This window comes from Capra hircus, chromosome 25 (genome assembly GCF_001704415.2).
Source record: "Capra hircus breed San Clemente chromosome 25, ASM170441v1, whole genome shotgun sequence".
Classification (NCBI taxonomy): Eukaryota; Metazoa; Chordata; class Mammalia; order Artiodactyla; family Bovidae; genus Capra; species Capra hircus.
The window spans coordinates 1862542-1875315 of record NC_030832.1 but is presented as its reverse complement, the minus strand read 5'-3'; the positions used below and the strand labels follow the sequence as shown (position 1 = coordinate 1875315).

The following is a 12774-nucleotide window of genomic DNA, read 5'->3' as shown; positions in this document are numbered from 1 at the left end:
CCGGCCCCCGCCCGGCCCCGCCCGGCCCCCGCCCGGCCCCCGCCCGGCCCGCAGGCTCAGGCAGCCCCACAGCGCCCCCGCCGCTCGCGCCGCTGCAGCCTCCGAAGGCGTCTCGTCCACGCATCCCGCCAGGGCAACACGAGGCTCCCGCGGGCGGCGCTGAGCCCCGGCCCCCGGCCCCCGGGGCCCCCGACCGCGGCCCCCGGCCCGCCCCCCAGCAGCAGGTAGCGGCGGCCCGGCAGTAGGCGGGGGCAGCCGCAGGCGGCGTCCCGCGCCGGCACCCACAACGCGCTGTTCCCGCGCCGGGCGCGCTCCTCGCCGCTCCGGAACACGGCGAGCACGGCCACCGGGAAGCGGGTCCAGGAGCCACGCGCCTCGCCGCGCGCGCCCACCGCCACCTGCACCGCTGCGGGGGGAGGCGAGAGGGGCGGGGTCAGGCGGGGCGGGGCCCCGAGGGGGCGAGAGCCGAGGCGCACAGAGTGCCAGCCGGGGTGCGGGTGCGCGTGCGGGTTGGGGGCACGGAGGAAGAACACAAAGAGGACACGCCGCAGCGGGAGCACCGAGAGGCCCCGGGGGCTGGCAGGATGGGGCCAGCGAGAGCGGAGGAGCTGAGGGACTGGCGGAATGGCCTTAGGGGCCAGCGAGGGTCAGGACCTCCAGAGGGAGAGTAGGGAGGGCAAGGTGAGGAGGGACGGGGGTCGGGCAGGAAGCCTGAGGGTGGGAGGCCAGAGCGCGGCCTACCGTAGTCCTTCCTGCAGAACTTCTTCAGGCTGATGCGGTAGCTGCCACGGGCAGGTTTGCAGTGCAAGTCGCAGTCTGGGAGGAGGGCGCAAGAGGAGGTTGGCACAGATCCGAATCTCCTTCCCCCCTTCTCCCACCCTCTCCTCCGGCCCTCTGGGAATTCACCGCCCCTCCCCCCAAGGACATGCCCCTCTGGGACCTCTGCTCACCCTGGGGCTCCACAGGACTGCTCTCCTCAGTGGGTCCAGGGACAGGGGTCTCTGTGGGGAGGATAGGATAATGGGCTGCATTTGAAGGGGGTCAGGGGCATCTGCAGGGCTCAAGAGACAATTGAGAGGAGCTAGGGATCTGCGGGGCCCAGGTAGGCAACAGCTCAGAGCTGGGGCGACCTCTGCCAAAGTAGTCCAAGCAGGGCACCGTCACTCACTAACACAGGGTGCCACCGGAGAGCGGCTCTGCTGGAAGCCAGGGGCACAGCGGTTGCAGGTGAGGCCAGTGACGCCATCCTTGCAGGGACACTGGCCGGTGGTCTGGTTGCAGGTTTTGCCAGCAGCACCAACAGGGTGACAGTCACAGGCTGAGGACAGAAGTGGGACAGTCAGAAGCCCATCTGGGGTTGGGGAAACCCGGGAGGGTGAGGCGTGCAGGTGGCTGGCTGAAGGCTCACCCCTACAGGCGCGGCGGTCACTCAGGGCACGGCCGGGGTCTCGGTAGAAGCCCTCCCGGCAGTAGTGACAATGCCGGCCAGCGGTATTGTGGCGGCAGTTGAGGCAGACACCGCCGCTGCGGCGGCCAGACAGTCGGTACAGCTCCATGTTGAAGCGGCAGCGGCGGGCATGGCCATTGCAGGAGCAAGCTGTGAGGAAGGGTGGGTCAGGGACAGGCCGGCGGGGTCTCAGATCCCCAGGCCACCCTCCAAGGCCTCACCAAGGCAGGCGTGGGCTTCTCGGGCAGTGGCCCGCTGCCACGGCCTGTCGCAGTAGAAGGGCTTGCAGCGGCTGCAGTCCGGGCCCTCAGTGCCGTGCCGGCAGTCGCAGGTCAGGTGGCCTTGGGGGTCCAGCAGGCACCTGGACGCATGCCCATTGCACTTGCAGCGCCCGCCCACCTGGAGCTCAGTGGCTGAGTAAGAGTAAGGGGCCGTGGCCGTGGCGCCCCTGGTGTCTCCCAGCACGGCAGGCCTTGTGAGCACTACTTGAATGTCCGTGGCGGTCACCCAGTCTTGGAGCACCGGGCTGCTGTCCAGATCCAGGCCTGGCGGGCTGCCGTCCTGCACACTGAAGGCCAGCAGGCCACCACCGCCAGGCTGGGCCTGGGGCGCGGGGAAGCATAGGGCTTCGGGCCCCGGGCCAGCTGGGCCATCAGCAGGCGCAGGCAGGCGGCCGTAGTCCAGGCCACAGTGGGAGGAGAAGAAGCCGAGTGGGGTCCAGCTGCGGCCGTGGTCCTGCGACTTGAGCAGGGCCAGGGAAGTGGGGGGCGCCGAGCAGAAGCGCAGGCTCACGAACATCAGCTCAAAAGCCTTGCCCAGGGGCACTGTGAGGGTCACGTTGTGGGGCACCTGAGTCAGGGAGTCCGAGCGCCAGCACAGCGGGTTGGCGGTGCCGCCTGTGGAGGTCAGGAGGGCGGCGGGGTGCGCCCGCCGCGGGTCCGAAGCGTCGCAGGCCCGCGTAGCCGGCCGCCCGCACGTGCTGGAGGCCAGCACCTCGCGGCCGAAGGCCGCGTTCACCAGGCCCGGCACGCAGCCGCGGGGCGCGCCCCCGTCGTCATGGCAGGGGTCGGCGGGCGCCGGCGGCCCCGGGCTCAGCGCGGCCGAGAGCGTGCCCGCGGTCAGCAGCAGCCCCCAGGGCCAGCCGGGCATGGCCGGAGCCGCCGGGGCTCAGCCGGCCGGCCGGGGCCCCACGCCGCTGCCCTCGGGAGAGAGAGAGCCCGGTCCGAGGCTCTGCCCGCTGGCCTGGGGTGCCGAGCCACCAGAGCCCCCGGGCGGCCCCAACCGGGGCCCAGAGGTGGGCGCTGCCGCGGGCACGCTCCGGGCCGAGCGGAGCAGCGGGGACGCCCGCGCGTCCTCCCGCGGGGCCTGGAGCGTTGACAGGCGTCGCCCCCGCCCTCGGCGCCTCCGCCCGCTGAGGTACCACCCGCCACCCGCCGCTCGTACTCACCCACCGAGGGCCGGGTCGAGCAGGTCTCCCGGCCTCCCGGGACGGGCCGAGGGCGGGCGGGGCCTGGGGCGCCCCAGCCGCCGCCTCCTCCCGGCTGCAGCGAGGGCGGGCGAGCTGTGCCAGGAGGGGGTGGGGGGCGCAGCGGGCTCCAGCCTGGGCTCAGTCGGGGGCGGGGCTGCTCGGCCGGGAAGGAGGGAGGGGAGGGGAGGGGGCCGCGTCGGCAGAGCCGGAATCAGAAGCAGATTCAGACGCCGGCCGGGCCAGCGGGGGAGGGGGCTGGGAGGCCCTGGACCCGGGGGAGGGGCCGCGGAGCCAGGAATGTGCTGGCGGGAGGGGGCTGGAGCGGGTGGCCCCGCCACGCAGCCCGTGGGGGACCACCCAGCCGGCCCCCGGCCCGCAGCCAGGCTCTGACTGCTCCTGGGGTTGTGCCACGTGCTGGGTGGGGGTCTGGCTGCCTCCTCCCTCAGGCCCCTGAGGCACGCCGGGCCCTGGAGCCGAAGACTGGGTCCCCGATGCTCTCCTGGGTCCCTACAGGGCACACTCAGGGCAAAGGGAACCAGGCTGGGCTGGTGGTTGTGGGGGTGTCCCTGAGGCAGCAGTCTGCTCCAGCAGAAAGAATTCAGGATTGGGGCCAGGTCTGATTTCGAATCCACACTGCTCTAGTTTCTAGTTGTGTGGTTTCGAGTCCTCAACCTGCCCAAGCCTCCATTTCCTCATCAGCCAAGATGCCTATTATTCCCCCTTTGCTGTTGGCATTTCCTGAGCCACATAGGAGCTCAACAGACCTGAGTTGCAGCAAAGCGTCCCAGGAAGGGGCAGCCCCACGCGGTCGGGGGCAGGAACACCAGAATACATCCACCGGGGAGCATCTCTGAGGCCTGAAGTTCCACATGGGAGGCTGACCCCAGGCCAGCCCAGCTGTCAGTGGAGACACCACGGGGGTGTGTCTCTGAGGCGGGGCTGCCACCCTCAGCTGGGCCAGAGACACTGCAAGGACAGAAGAGGATGGAGAGAAGCAGAATCCTGTGTACAGAGGCGGATACTGAAGGACACACCTTGGAGGAGCAGCAGGAAGACAGGGGGCTGGGCCACCTGCAGTGACTGACACTCTCTGGTGGGGCCCTTTACCAGGCCTGAGCAGCTCAAATGCAGGGGTGGGGAGCGATGGGACCGGTACTGGGGTCTGTCCCTCAACTTCCCAATAAAGAGAATATGCCCCTTAAAACAAACAACCAGGCACAAACGAGAGAGCTGGCAGGGCGCACGGTTCTGCTCTAGGATGGGTCGGTGCAGAAGGAGCGCCTTCCCACCCATTCTCTTCAAGATTCTTCAATCATCACCCCAAACCCATCTGGGATGGGGGGCCCTGGTGGGAGTTGGGGCTGGGGATAGATCCTACTGGGACTGTTACAAGCCCAGAGCTGGCCACGGTGGGGAGAAAGGCCTAGGCCCAGGACAGTGGTTCCCACGGGCCTGAGACAAGCCTCCAGGGAAAGCCTGGCTGTCTGAACTTCAGGACTCCTGCCTGGAAGGAGGAAAGTGGGGAGCAGCTCCCCTCGCCCAGCCCTGCAGGCTTTGTGTGCCGCACAGCCTCCTGATGAGGTGGGGGAGGGTGGGCAGAACAGCTGGTGGCCTCTGTTGTGGCTGGAGGCCCCCAGGGCTCGACCTGAGGAGTGTTCATGGGGTCAGCAGGAAGGGCCTCCACCCAGAGGGTCACTGCACCATTAGCCCCCCAGGGAGGAGGCTGCGGGCAGCCCAGGCTCTTCCCAGGAGGTATTCATTCTCTCCTGGCCCTGGGGCGCCCTGGCAGATGGCATGAGGAGAGCTAGGGAGGGCCTTTCCAACAAACCCCCAGCCAGCATCAGTGCTCCTTGTGGACTCAGCCATCTGTCCCAGCCCTGGACTGGGGCCTCTCACGCTTTGTACCTCTCTGCTGGCCCTGCCCCCACCTACAGCCCCAAAGCCTACTGCAGCCCTCCCACCCCTGCCCTCACCCAGAGGGATAGCCGCTAGCTGTGGGCTTTGGGTACCCATCTAGGGGTCCCAGCAGGCCTCAGGGGGCTGGGGTTTTTCCTTAAAAGGCCAGCTGATCAAATATTCCCGGCTTAGCTCACTACCTACTCTCCCGCCAGACGCTTGCAAGCCACCACTTGTTCATTTATAGCGCAAACATTTATTGAGCGCCTATTTTGCCCCGAGGGGCTTCCACACCAGCGGGGAAGAAAGATAGCTAGGGGAGGGGGACACAGCACACTGTGCCTCGCCCGGAGGTGGGTAGCCACGCCGAGTCCCCGGCCTGCCGCCGCCTTGCGCCTCGCGGGCCGCGCCGACCGCCGCCAGCCCTGCGCTCAGCCAGGCCCGCTCTGAGCGCCAAGCGAGACGCTGAAAAGCAGCGCTGGGCGGAGGCGGGTGCGAGAGGGGCAGAGCCCAGTCGGGGGAGGGGAGGGAAGTGGCTCGAAGCCCCCAGAGTTCGGGCCTCCTGAGCGGTCACAACGGAACGCTTTGGGGAGGCATCTTGCGAGGAGGCTTCCGCGACGCGCGCGGCACTGCGGCAGCCGGGCCCAGGCGAGGTCGGCAGGGAGGAGGCGCCGGCTGGCCGTGACCTCGCAGCGGAGGGGGCTTGGCGCGCGGGCTCAGGGCGCCCCCGGCTCCCGCCGCCCCCCGCGCCCGGCCCTCTGCCGCCGCCGCCGCGCGCGCCAGCACAGGAAGGCTGCGGCCAGGAGCCCGAGGCCCGCGCCGAGCGCCGCCAGCGCCGAGCCTTGGGCCAGGTCCAGGCGGGGTCCGCGCAGCGAGAAGGTGATGGCCGTGGCGGCGGCGCCGGCTAGCAGAGCCACGGCTCCGAACGGCAGGACGCAGCGCGGCCAGGAGCCCCCCGCGCCGCCGGTGGCCAAGAGCAGCGCGCGGAGAGCCCGGGGAGGCTCGAGGGCCTCGGCCGCGGGCGGGGGCTCGGCCGCGCTCATGCCTGCGACACGGGGGCTGCGCTCCGGGTGGGTGTGGGTGCTCCCTGCAGCCCCACTCGCCCCGCCACCTCGGAGCGGATTGGCCGGCGAGGCGGTGACGCCAGCAGGGCCGCCGGGGCCAGGAGGTCTTCGGTGCCGCCTCCAGGCGGGGTGTGGAATGGGGCGGGCGGCCGCTAACCCGGAGCGGGTCTGCCTTTCTGGCTCTGGGGGGCCTTGTGTTGGGACCCACCCAGACCGCTCCCCTTGTTATCTGCTGGAACCGCCCTGCGCGTGAAGGCTCAGGTGCCCACACCGGCCCGCAGAGCTGGCCCTGGAGAGGTGGGTCACTGAGTCAATAATCATCTGAGCTCCGCTAGAGACGGAGGGGTAGTGCCCTCCTGCCAATAGGTAAGGTGCACAGCAAACAAGTGAAGCAGTGGATGAAATAACTGCGGTGGAGACCAGCTGCTATGGAAACGATTCTCGAGCAGCCCGGACAGGTGGTGGTGGAGCTCACCCTGGAGACAGGATTCCTCCAGATCCCAGCACCTGGGAGTAAGCTCTGGGGGCAGGTGTGCCCCACGCCCCTCTCTCTGGCTCCTTCTCCTCGAGCTTCACTCCCCGGAGGCCCCTCAGAGCAGTGAGGGCCTCTTGATTTTTCCCTTCCTACTTTGGTCTGTCACCTGGTCCCCAGTAGCCCCAAAGGCCTGGGACTCCATGTCCAAGGTTTCTGGCCTGTTGAACTGTGGCGCCCTTTACAAATAGTCTCCTGCAGGGTGGGGCCACCCCAAGGCTGCTTCAGCATCACCCAGTTCACCCCCAACACCTGCAGTGCTTCAGCAGGCTCGCAGGAGACCTGGCCTTCTCCAGGAGTTGCCGGCCTCCTGAGGCAGAAGCGGTGTTACTATTGTTGCCCATCACTGTCCACATAGGGGGCCACTGCCCAGTCCTGAGGCTCGTGCTTGGTTCACAGAGGTGTTCACTAAAGACTCACGACAGGGACACCACCGCCTGGCAGCCCTCCTCAAGGCCCAGGGCTGTGAAGCCTGTAACACCATGCTACTCATCTTCACCCCAGCGGTGATAATCACCACCCAGAAAGGCGCTGGGGACGACGCACAGTCTTCAAGGATCATGCTGGAAGGCCCACACAGCAAACAAGTCCCGACGGAAACCCAGAGGCGGTGACCTGGACCTCTACACTTTCCTGTCTTCCAGGAAAGTGGAAGTGGAAGGAACGGTGGTTCCTTCAGCAGAGGAGGGTGACAGGCCTGTTCCCTGAAGGGGACTCAGTCTGGGGGCCCACAGCAGCCAGAGCGACAGCACAGGGGCCGGGGGTGGACATGGGTGCCAGGAAGAGACGGCTGTCGGCAGGCAGTGGCAGCCACGCGGACACTGGCTCTCTCCTCTTTGAGTGAGCCCAGGACTCATCCAAGCACTTGTGGGGAGAGGTTTCATGTGTGCAAGGGCTAGAGCAAGCGGTGAGGCCCCGGGGCAGCCCACCTCGAGAGGCCCGGCCCCCTCCCTTCAGTACAAAATGGGTATGCCTGTTCTTGGTAAATATACTTGATTATGTGCTTGGTAAGTAAAAAACACAAAGACAAAAACAAACATGCACCAAGTCCCACCTTTGTATGATTTAAAAATACATTCTTTTTAAAGCAGTTTTAATGTCACACAAGTGGCTTATAAGTGTACAGCAAGAAGAAACAGGTAGCTAAGCAAAGTCCCCACAGCCTCTGTTCTCCCAAGCCTGTGGAAGGCCAAGCAAAGCCAAACCCTGACCAGAAGGTTCAGCAAATGTGAGGAAGGCCCTAAGTTCCCCAGAAAGAGCCGGGGGCAGTCCCCGCCAGGTGGAAACCTGGCTTCCCAAGGGGGCACAGGACCCTCTGAGTCCCCCGCTCACTGCACCAGTGAAAATGCCCTTGATGCCGCTTTAATTACTAGGAAGGTGGGGGGTCTCGCCAACAGTCGGGCTGGGGGCAGAGCCAGCCTGCCTTGTTGTGGGCTTGGGGGCTGGGGTGGGCCTGGCCTCAGGGAGGGCTCAGTCGGTCAGCAGACTCATCTTGCAGGACGGTGAGGAAGTGCTGGCCCCCCTCACAGAGCAGGCAGTGCGCAGCCCGGCACAGCGCCAGCCAGGGGCGCCCCAGGGGCTCCTGCTCTCTCAGCAGGGGGAGCAGTTCAGCCATCAGGACCTGGGGGTTGGTGAGGGCCAAGGGCTCAGCGGGGCCTGGCGCACTTGGGGGGGACCCAATCTAGGGCAGGAGCCGAGGCGCCACACTCCAGTCCCCACTCCACCTCCCAAAGTTCCAGCACGCTCACACGTGCCCTCCCCCCCTCCTTCCCTGGTAGATCTTGGGGGCTGAACCAAGAGGATCAGCCTGGAGTCCTCCCCATGGCCCACGGCTCCTGCACACACAGTGACCCACGCCCCCGAGTCTGGAAGTACCTTTTCCAGATGGACCTGCTGGTCCAGCATGGCCACCCGCAGCCTGAGGGCTGCCAGGGTCTGCAGCTCCTGGGTGCTGGAGTAGAGAAGCAGCTGGGGGCTCCACACTGGGTCTGCGCCTCCTCCACAGGGCAAGGCGGCCCTGGGGGCGCCCTCAGCCCACAGCCCTTGCGGCTGTTCCACCACCGCTGCAAGGACAGGGGACACCACCCAGGGCTGTTTTTCCCAGGCTCCCGCTAGGGGTGTAAAGTACCCCCTTGCCTCCTGGGTGAAGCCCTGCTGTCCACGAACAACTCTCTCTTGCAACAACTAAGAGTGTGCCAGGATCTCTGATTCTCACAAGAAACTTTCCCATTAAGTGGATAAATGTGCAAGCTACTTAGACTGGTGGGGTCTGTGTGTGGGCAGGGGGGCTGGAGCGGGGGTGCTGCACTGGCCAGCTCCACAGCTTAACTACTGAACACTCAGGATCCCGAAGTGGACATGGGAAGGGCCTGCCTGCCTGCCTCCACTCCCCTGGGGGTGCTGTTCAAGTCCCCACAGTCCTCCCTGTCACTAGAGGACTTTGACACTGACCAGGTTTTCCCGGTAGTTCAGAGGTAAAGAACCTTCCTGCAATGTAGGAGACACCGGAGACTTTGTTAAGATCTCTGGGTCTGGAAGACCCCTGGAGAAGGAAATGCCAACCCACTCCAGTATTCCTGCCTGGAGAATCCCATGGACAGAGGAGCCTGGCTGGCTAGCCCATAAGGTCCCAACTTAGCCGGCTCACAAGCACACAGTATGGCTGGGGTGGGGGTTCGGGGGCGGGCCTCACCCGAGCGCAGCTCCTGCAGCCTGCGCAGACACTGCCCCGCCAGGGCCTGCAGCCCCTCCAGGGTGAGCAGGCTGCGGTACTCCTGCATCCAGTCCTTGGGGTCTACACGAGAGCCAGGGGAGTCACAGGCCAGGTCCATGAGAGTCCTGAAGCCCTCCCCGGCCCGCCGAAGACCCGACTCAGGACCACTAACCTGCTGTGAGCTCCTCCCTCATTCGAAGCCTCAGCATCGAGCAGGCCTTCTGTAGGCGCCCCACCTCTGCCGTGCTGAGCATGGAGCCGGGCAGGCCTGCCTGCATGTGGGTCAGGGAAACTCCCCCATGGCCAGGCCCCTTCGCTCTCCCCCAGGGCTGGGTCCCAGCCTGGCTCTGGCCCTTCCTGGAGTAGCTCCTCCTCACACTCTAAACCAGGTTCAGAGCCAGAACCTCTGCAATGATCCCACCCCGGCAAGGATACGGCTGTCTGCATTTTCTGGAGGAACTGGGTTTTGGCGGTGGCGGCAGCAGCAGCAGCATCCGCAGAATCCCCGGTCTGCATCGAGCTGAGCTGGGCCCACAGGCTGGACGCACACATGGGCAGCCCGCAAACCAGAGAGTAACGTGTAATGATGCCAGCCGGCGGGCTGGGGCCCTGGGAAGTAGGCGAGGCCAAGGGGAGGGGCCCAGGGAACTGAGGGGACACTGCCCATGGAAAGGGGACAGAGCTGACCCACTCGGGGAAATACCAGGAGAGAATTCCAAGGAAAAGGGGAGAGAAGCCAACACTGACGGAACCAGAGCTCTGGGCACTGGCTCCATACCTGGCACAGTGGGTGCACCTGAAAGCACCACCTGGCTTAACCCCTCCGACACTTCCACAACCTGGGACCTGGGGACACCTGGCACCCTGCTCAAGGTCCCACAGTGGAGAGGTTGAGCTGGATCTGCGAGAGCAGTCCTAGGGCAGCGGACTCTCCTGATGTGAGAGTGTCACCGCCCAGGAAAGAAAGCAAAAGGGCCTGCAGGCCAAGTCTCTGCCTCCCTGCTCTCCCACCCACGCCCCCACCCCCCCCACCCCTGGCTCCCCCTCCCCTCCCGGGGTCCCGCACCCCCACCATGCCCCCACCAGCCTCACCGAGCATTCTGGGAAGCCGCCTTCCTGAAGGCCTCTGGCAGCCGCAGTAGGGCCCTGTTGGGAAGCTGGCGCTCAGGGCAGCTCTGTCCCACTCTGGGGGCTGCAGGCCCCACTCCCCACTCAGAGCCCAATGAGGGGTGAGGCTCTCCCAGCCCTCAGACAGGGCTTCCAGAGTGACCACGGGAGCCAGCCCAGCTGGGGTCCGCCTGGGAGAGAGGAGAGCAGAGCCCAGGCCATCTCCAGTGCATCTGGAGCCCCCATACGGGGCACAGGAACAGCCAGGGAGGAGAGAGGGACAGGCCCCAGCACATCAAACATGGCACCATCACTGCTAACAGTTCCACCTACCAACTTCCGGGCTGGGGACTCATGGGGTGACATCCCAGGGCTCCCCAGGCCCACACCCACTCAGTGCTGGGCCCTCCCTATCATCCCAAATCTAGCCTCCTACAGCTGCCCAGGATCTGATCAGGCAGACAGTAGCTCCTCTAGGGAATGTCTGCTGGGGAACTCACCCCTTATCCTTGAGCGTAAAAGCTTCTGGAACCTGAGAAGCAGCCTGGGGGACAATCTGCTGGTCCCTGAGGCCTGCTTCAGTCTTGTTGGCTCCAGCCCCCTGCCCCATATGGGCGCCATCTCCCACCAACAGAAGCCTGTGCCCAGGGAGGTCCTTTGCGGGCACCCAGGGGTGGTGGACACCCCTGGGGGGTTTTGTCTCAGGTGCACGGCTGCCAGTGCAGCGTGAGGTGCTGGGTGGGGCAGAAGCTTTGGTTGCAGTGGAAGCGGACCCAGACTTCAGGCTGGGGACCTTGACTCCTTCTCCAGCCTTAGAGAGGCCTTTTCGCACTCGTACTGCCTTCTCCAGTGCCTGGGTCAGAAGCTCCAGCTCCTTGAGGTCCTGGGGGCTGGGTGGGCATGCTGTGAAAGCCGAGAGTCAGGTAGAGGCCCCTGATCACTGCCAGCCAGAAGACAGGCAGGGGATGGCACCTGCAGAAGGTGGGGGCGCTGAGGTTTACCTGAAGATGGGGCCTCTTCATTAATTTCTGGCCCTAGGGTTGGCTCCGGAGCCGGAGTCTCGGCTGGTTCCCTGCAAGGACACAGGGCAGCCGTGGCAAGGCCAGAGCCCAACAGATCCCCATAATAGCCTGGCCTAGGAGTGGGCGCCCCGTTCTCAGGGCCTCAGGAAAAGCGGGGGGCACTGGTAGCCCGCAACTCAGAAGTGAGCGCTGAGCCCAGCCTCCTGGCCCGGGGCTCCAAGAAGGGTTCTGACGGCCCGAGGGCTGCCTAGCCGGGTGGTCCCGGGGTCGCGTACCAGACCCGCAGCAGCCGCCGGGAGACTCGCAGGCTCTGCTCCAGCTGCCGTTGTCGCTCGGCGCAGGAGTCCAGGGCGTCCCGCAGCTCGGCCACCAGCCTGGGAGGGAAGCACCGGAGGTTCAGCGCCCGGCCGTCCTCGGGCCCCGCCGGCCCCCGCCCCCACCCCTCCAGCGGCGCGGAACCCACCGGCGCGAGCACTCCGCAGGCAGCATACAAGCGGTCTAGGTCTTCACGATCTGCCGCCGCCGGGAGACCCCGCCCCTTCCGGGCTAGAAGACCGCCCCTTCCGGCCGGGATGCCCAATCCCGGGCCCAGAGTCAGGGCCCGCCTTCCCCGATGACAACCCCGCCTCTAGCCCCGCCCCTTGGCCGGAGGTCCGAGCAGTGACCGGCTCCGATCCCCGCCCGGGGGCAGCGGAGCGAGCTGGGGGACTTCGGAGGACGCGCAGTTCTGGTTTGGATAACGGGGTAGATGGAGGCTCCTGTGGTCCCTTAACGGTCGGCTTCGGCTTTGCATCGAAGGCGCTCTAAAGCAGGGCCCTGGGACCTTGCTGACCCCGGGGCACCTAGCACAGGGCCGGGCACGCGGAGGGACCCATAGGTATTTACTGCTGTGTGGCTGGAGGTGAGGATGATGTGTGTCGGGAGCAGGGACAAGGCAGGAGGGGGTGTGCACTTGTGGACACGCTGACAAGGTGATGACATCCAGGAGTGGACACCTTGGCAGAGGGGGAGGAGGCCCAGGAGCCAGAGATGGGCACAAGGACCAGTGGGGCTGAGCAGGCTGGTCCCTGGCGGGGCAGGTGTGCCCAGATGGGACCAGCTGAGGGGGAGCCGGAGCCCAGAGCAGTGGAGGGACAGCAGAGCCTGGTGTCACAGGAGCATGTCCAAGAAGGAAGTGTCCTCTGGAGACACATGGGGGTGGGTACAAATGCTGGCTGAGAGGAGTGATGCTGGCAGCAGGGTCCATTGTAATTTCATCTAATAAGAAAAAAGGATGAGTGCCAACCCCACAGGGGCCAAGAAATCTCAGGGGAGAGCAGGATGGAGGACAGACCTGGGAGGGGGGTTGTTTAAAGATAGAGGGGTGTCCATTTCACTGTTGCTAATAGGAAGGTGCTACAGCAGAGAACAGACGCAAAGGAGGGGAGCTGAGGGTGCTGGGACAAAAGGGAGAAGGGTTGAGCGGAACCCAGGCATCCCTGGGACTGCTGTTAGGGTGGGACCGTCCATCAGCAGCAGCCTGTTT

General features: G+C 65.9%; 2 protein-coding genes across 6 annotated transcripts; both read right to left on the bottom strand.

Annotated features, from left to right (window-relative positions):
• NTN3 (netrin 3) lies at positions 38–2803 on the bottom strand. 2 transcript variants are annotated; one of them, XM_018041051.1, is made up of 6 exons: positions 1669–2803; positions 1409–1597; positions 1169–1318; positions 951–1001; positions 742–816; positions 38–406 (listed from the first exon to the last, which is right to left on the bottom strand). In XM_018041051.1, exons 1-6 carry the CDS (start codon positions 2594–2596, stop codon positions 57–59), a joined length of 1743 nt encoding a protein of 580 aa, XP_017896540.1. In that variant the 5' UTR covers positions 2597–2803; the 3' UTR covers positions 38–56. The 2 variants fall into 2 exon arrangements, with proteins under 2 accessions (XP_017896540.1, XP_017896538.1); XM_018041049.1 differs by lacking the exon at positions 38–406 and having other exon boundaries at positions 414–816; positions 1169–1597; positions 1669–2605.
• Positions 7484–11793, bottom strand: C25H16orf59 (chromosome 25 C16orf59 homolog). Of its 4 annotated transcripts, XM_018040988.1 has the most exons (10): positions 11713–11793; positions 11525–11623; positions 11229–11299; positions 10728–11130; positions 10213–10266; positions 9556–9658; positions 9293–9392; positions 9100–9201; positions 8283–8470; positions 7484–8028 (listed from the first exon to the last, which is right to left on the bottom strand). In XM_018040988.1, the coding sequence occupies exons 1-10, from the start codon at positions 11736–11738 to the stop codon at positions 7867–7869; spliced, it is 1308 nt and encodes a 435-aa protein (XP_017896477.1). In that variant the 5' UTR covers positions 11739–11793; the 3' UTR covers positions 7484–7866. The 4 variants fall into 4 exon arrangements, with proteins under 4 accessions (XP_017896477.1, XP_017896478.1, XP_017896479.1 ...); XM_018040989.1 differs by lacking the exon at positions 9100–9201; XM_018040990.1 differs by lacking the exons at positions 9100–9201; positions 9293–9392; positions 9556–9658 and having other exon boundaries at positions 10213–10460.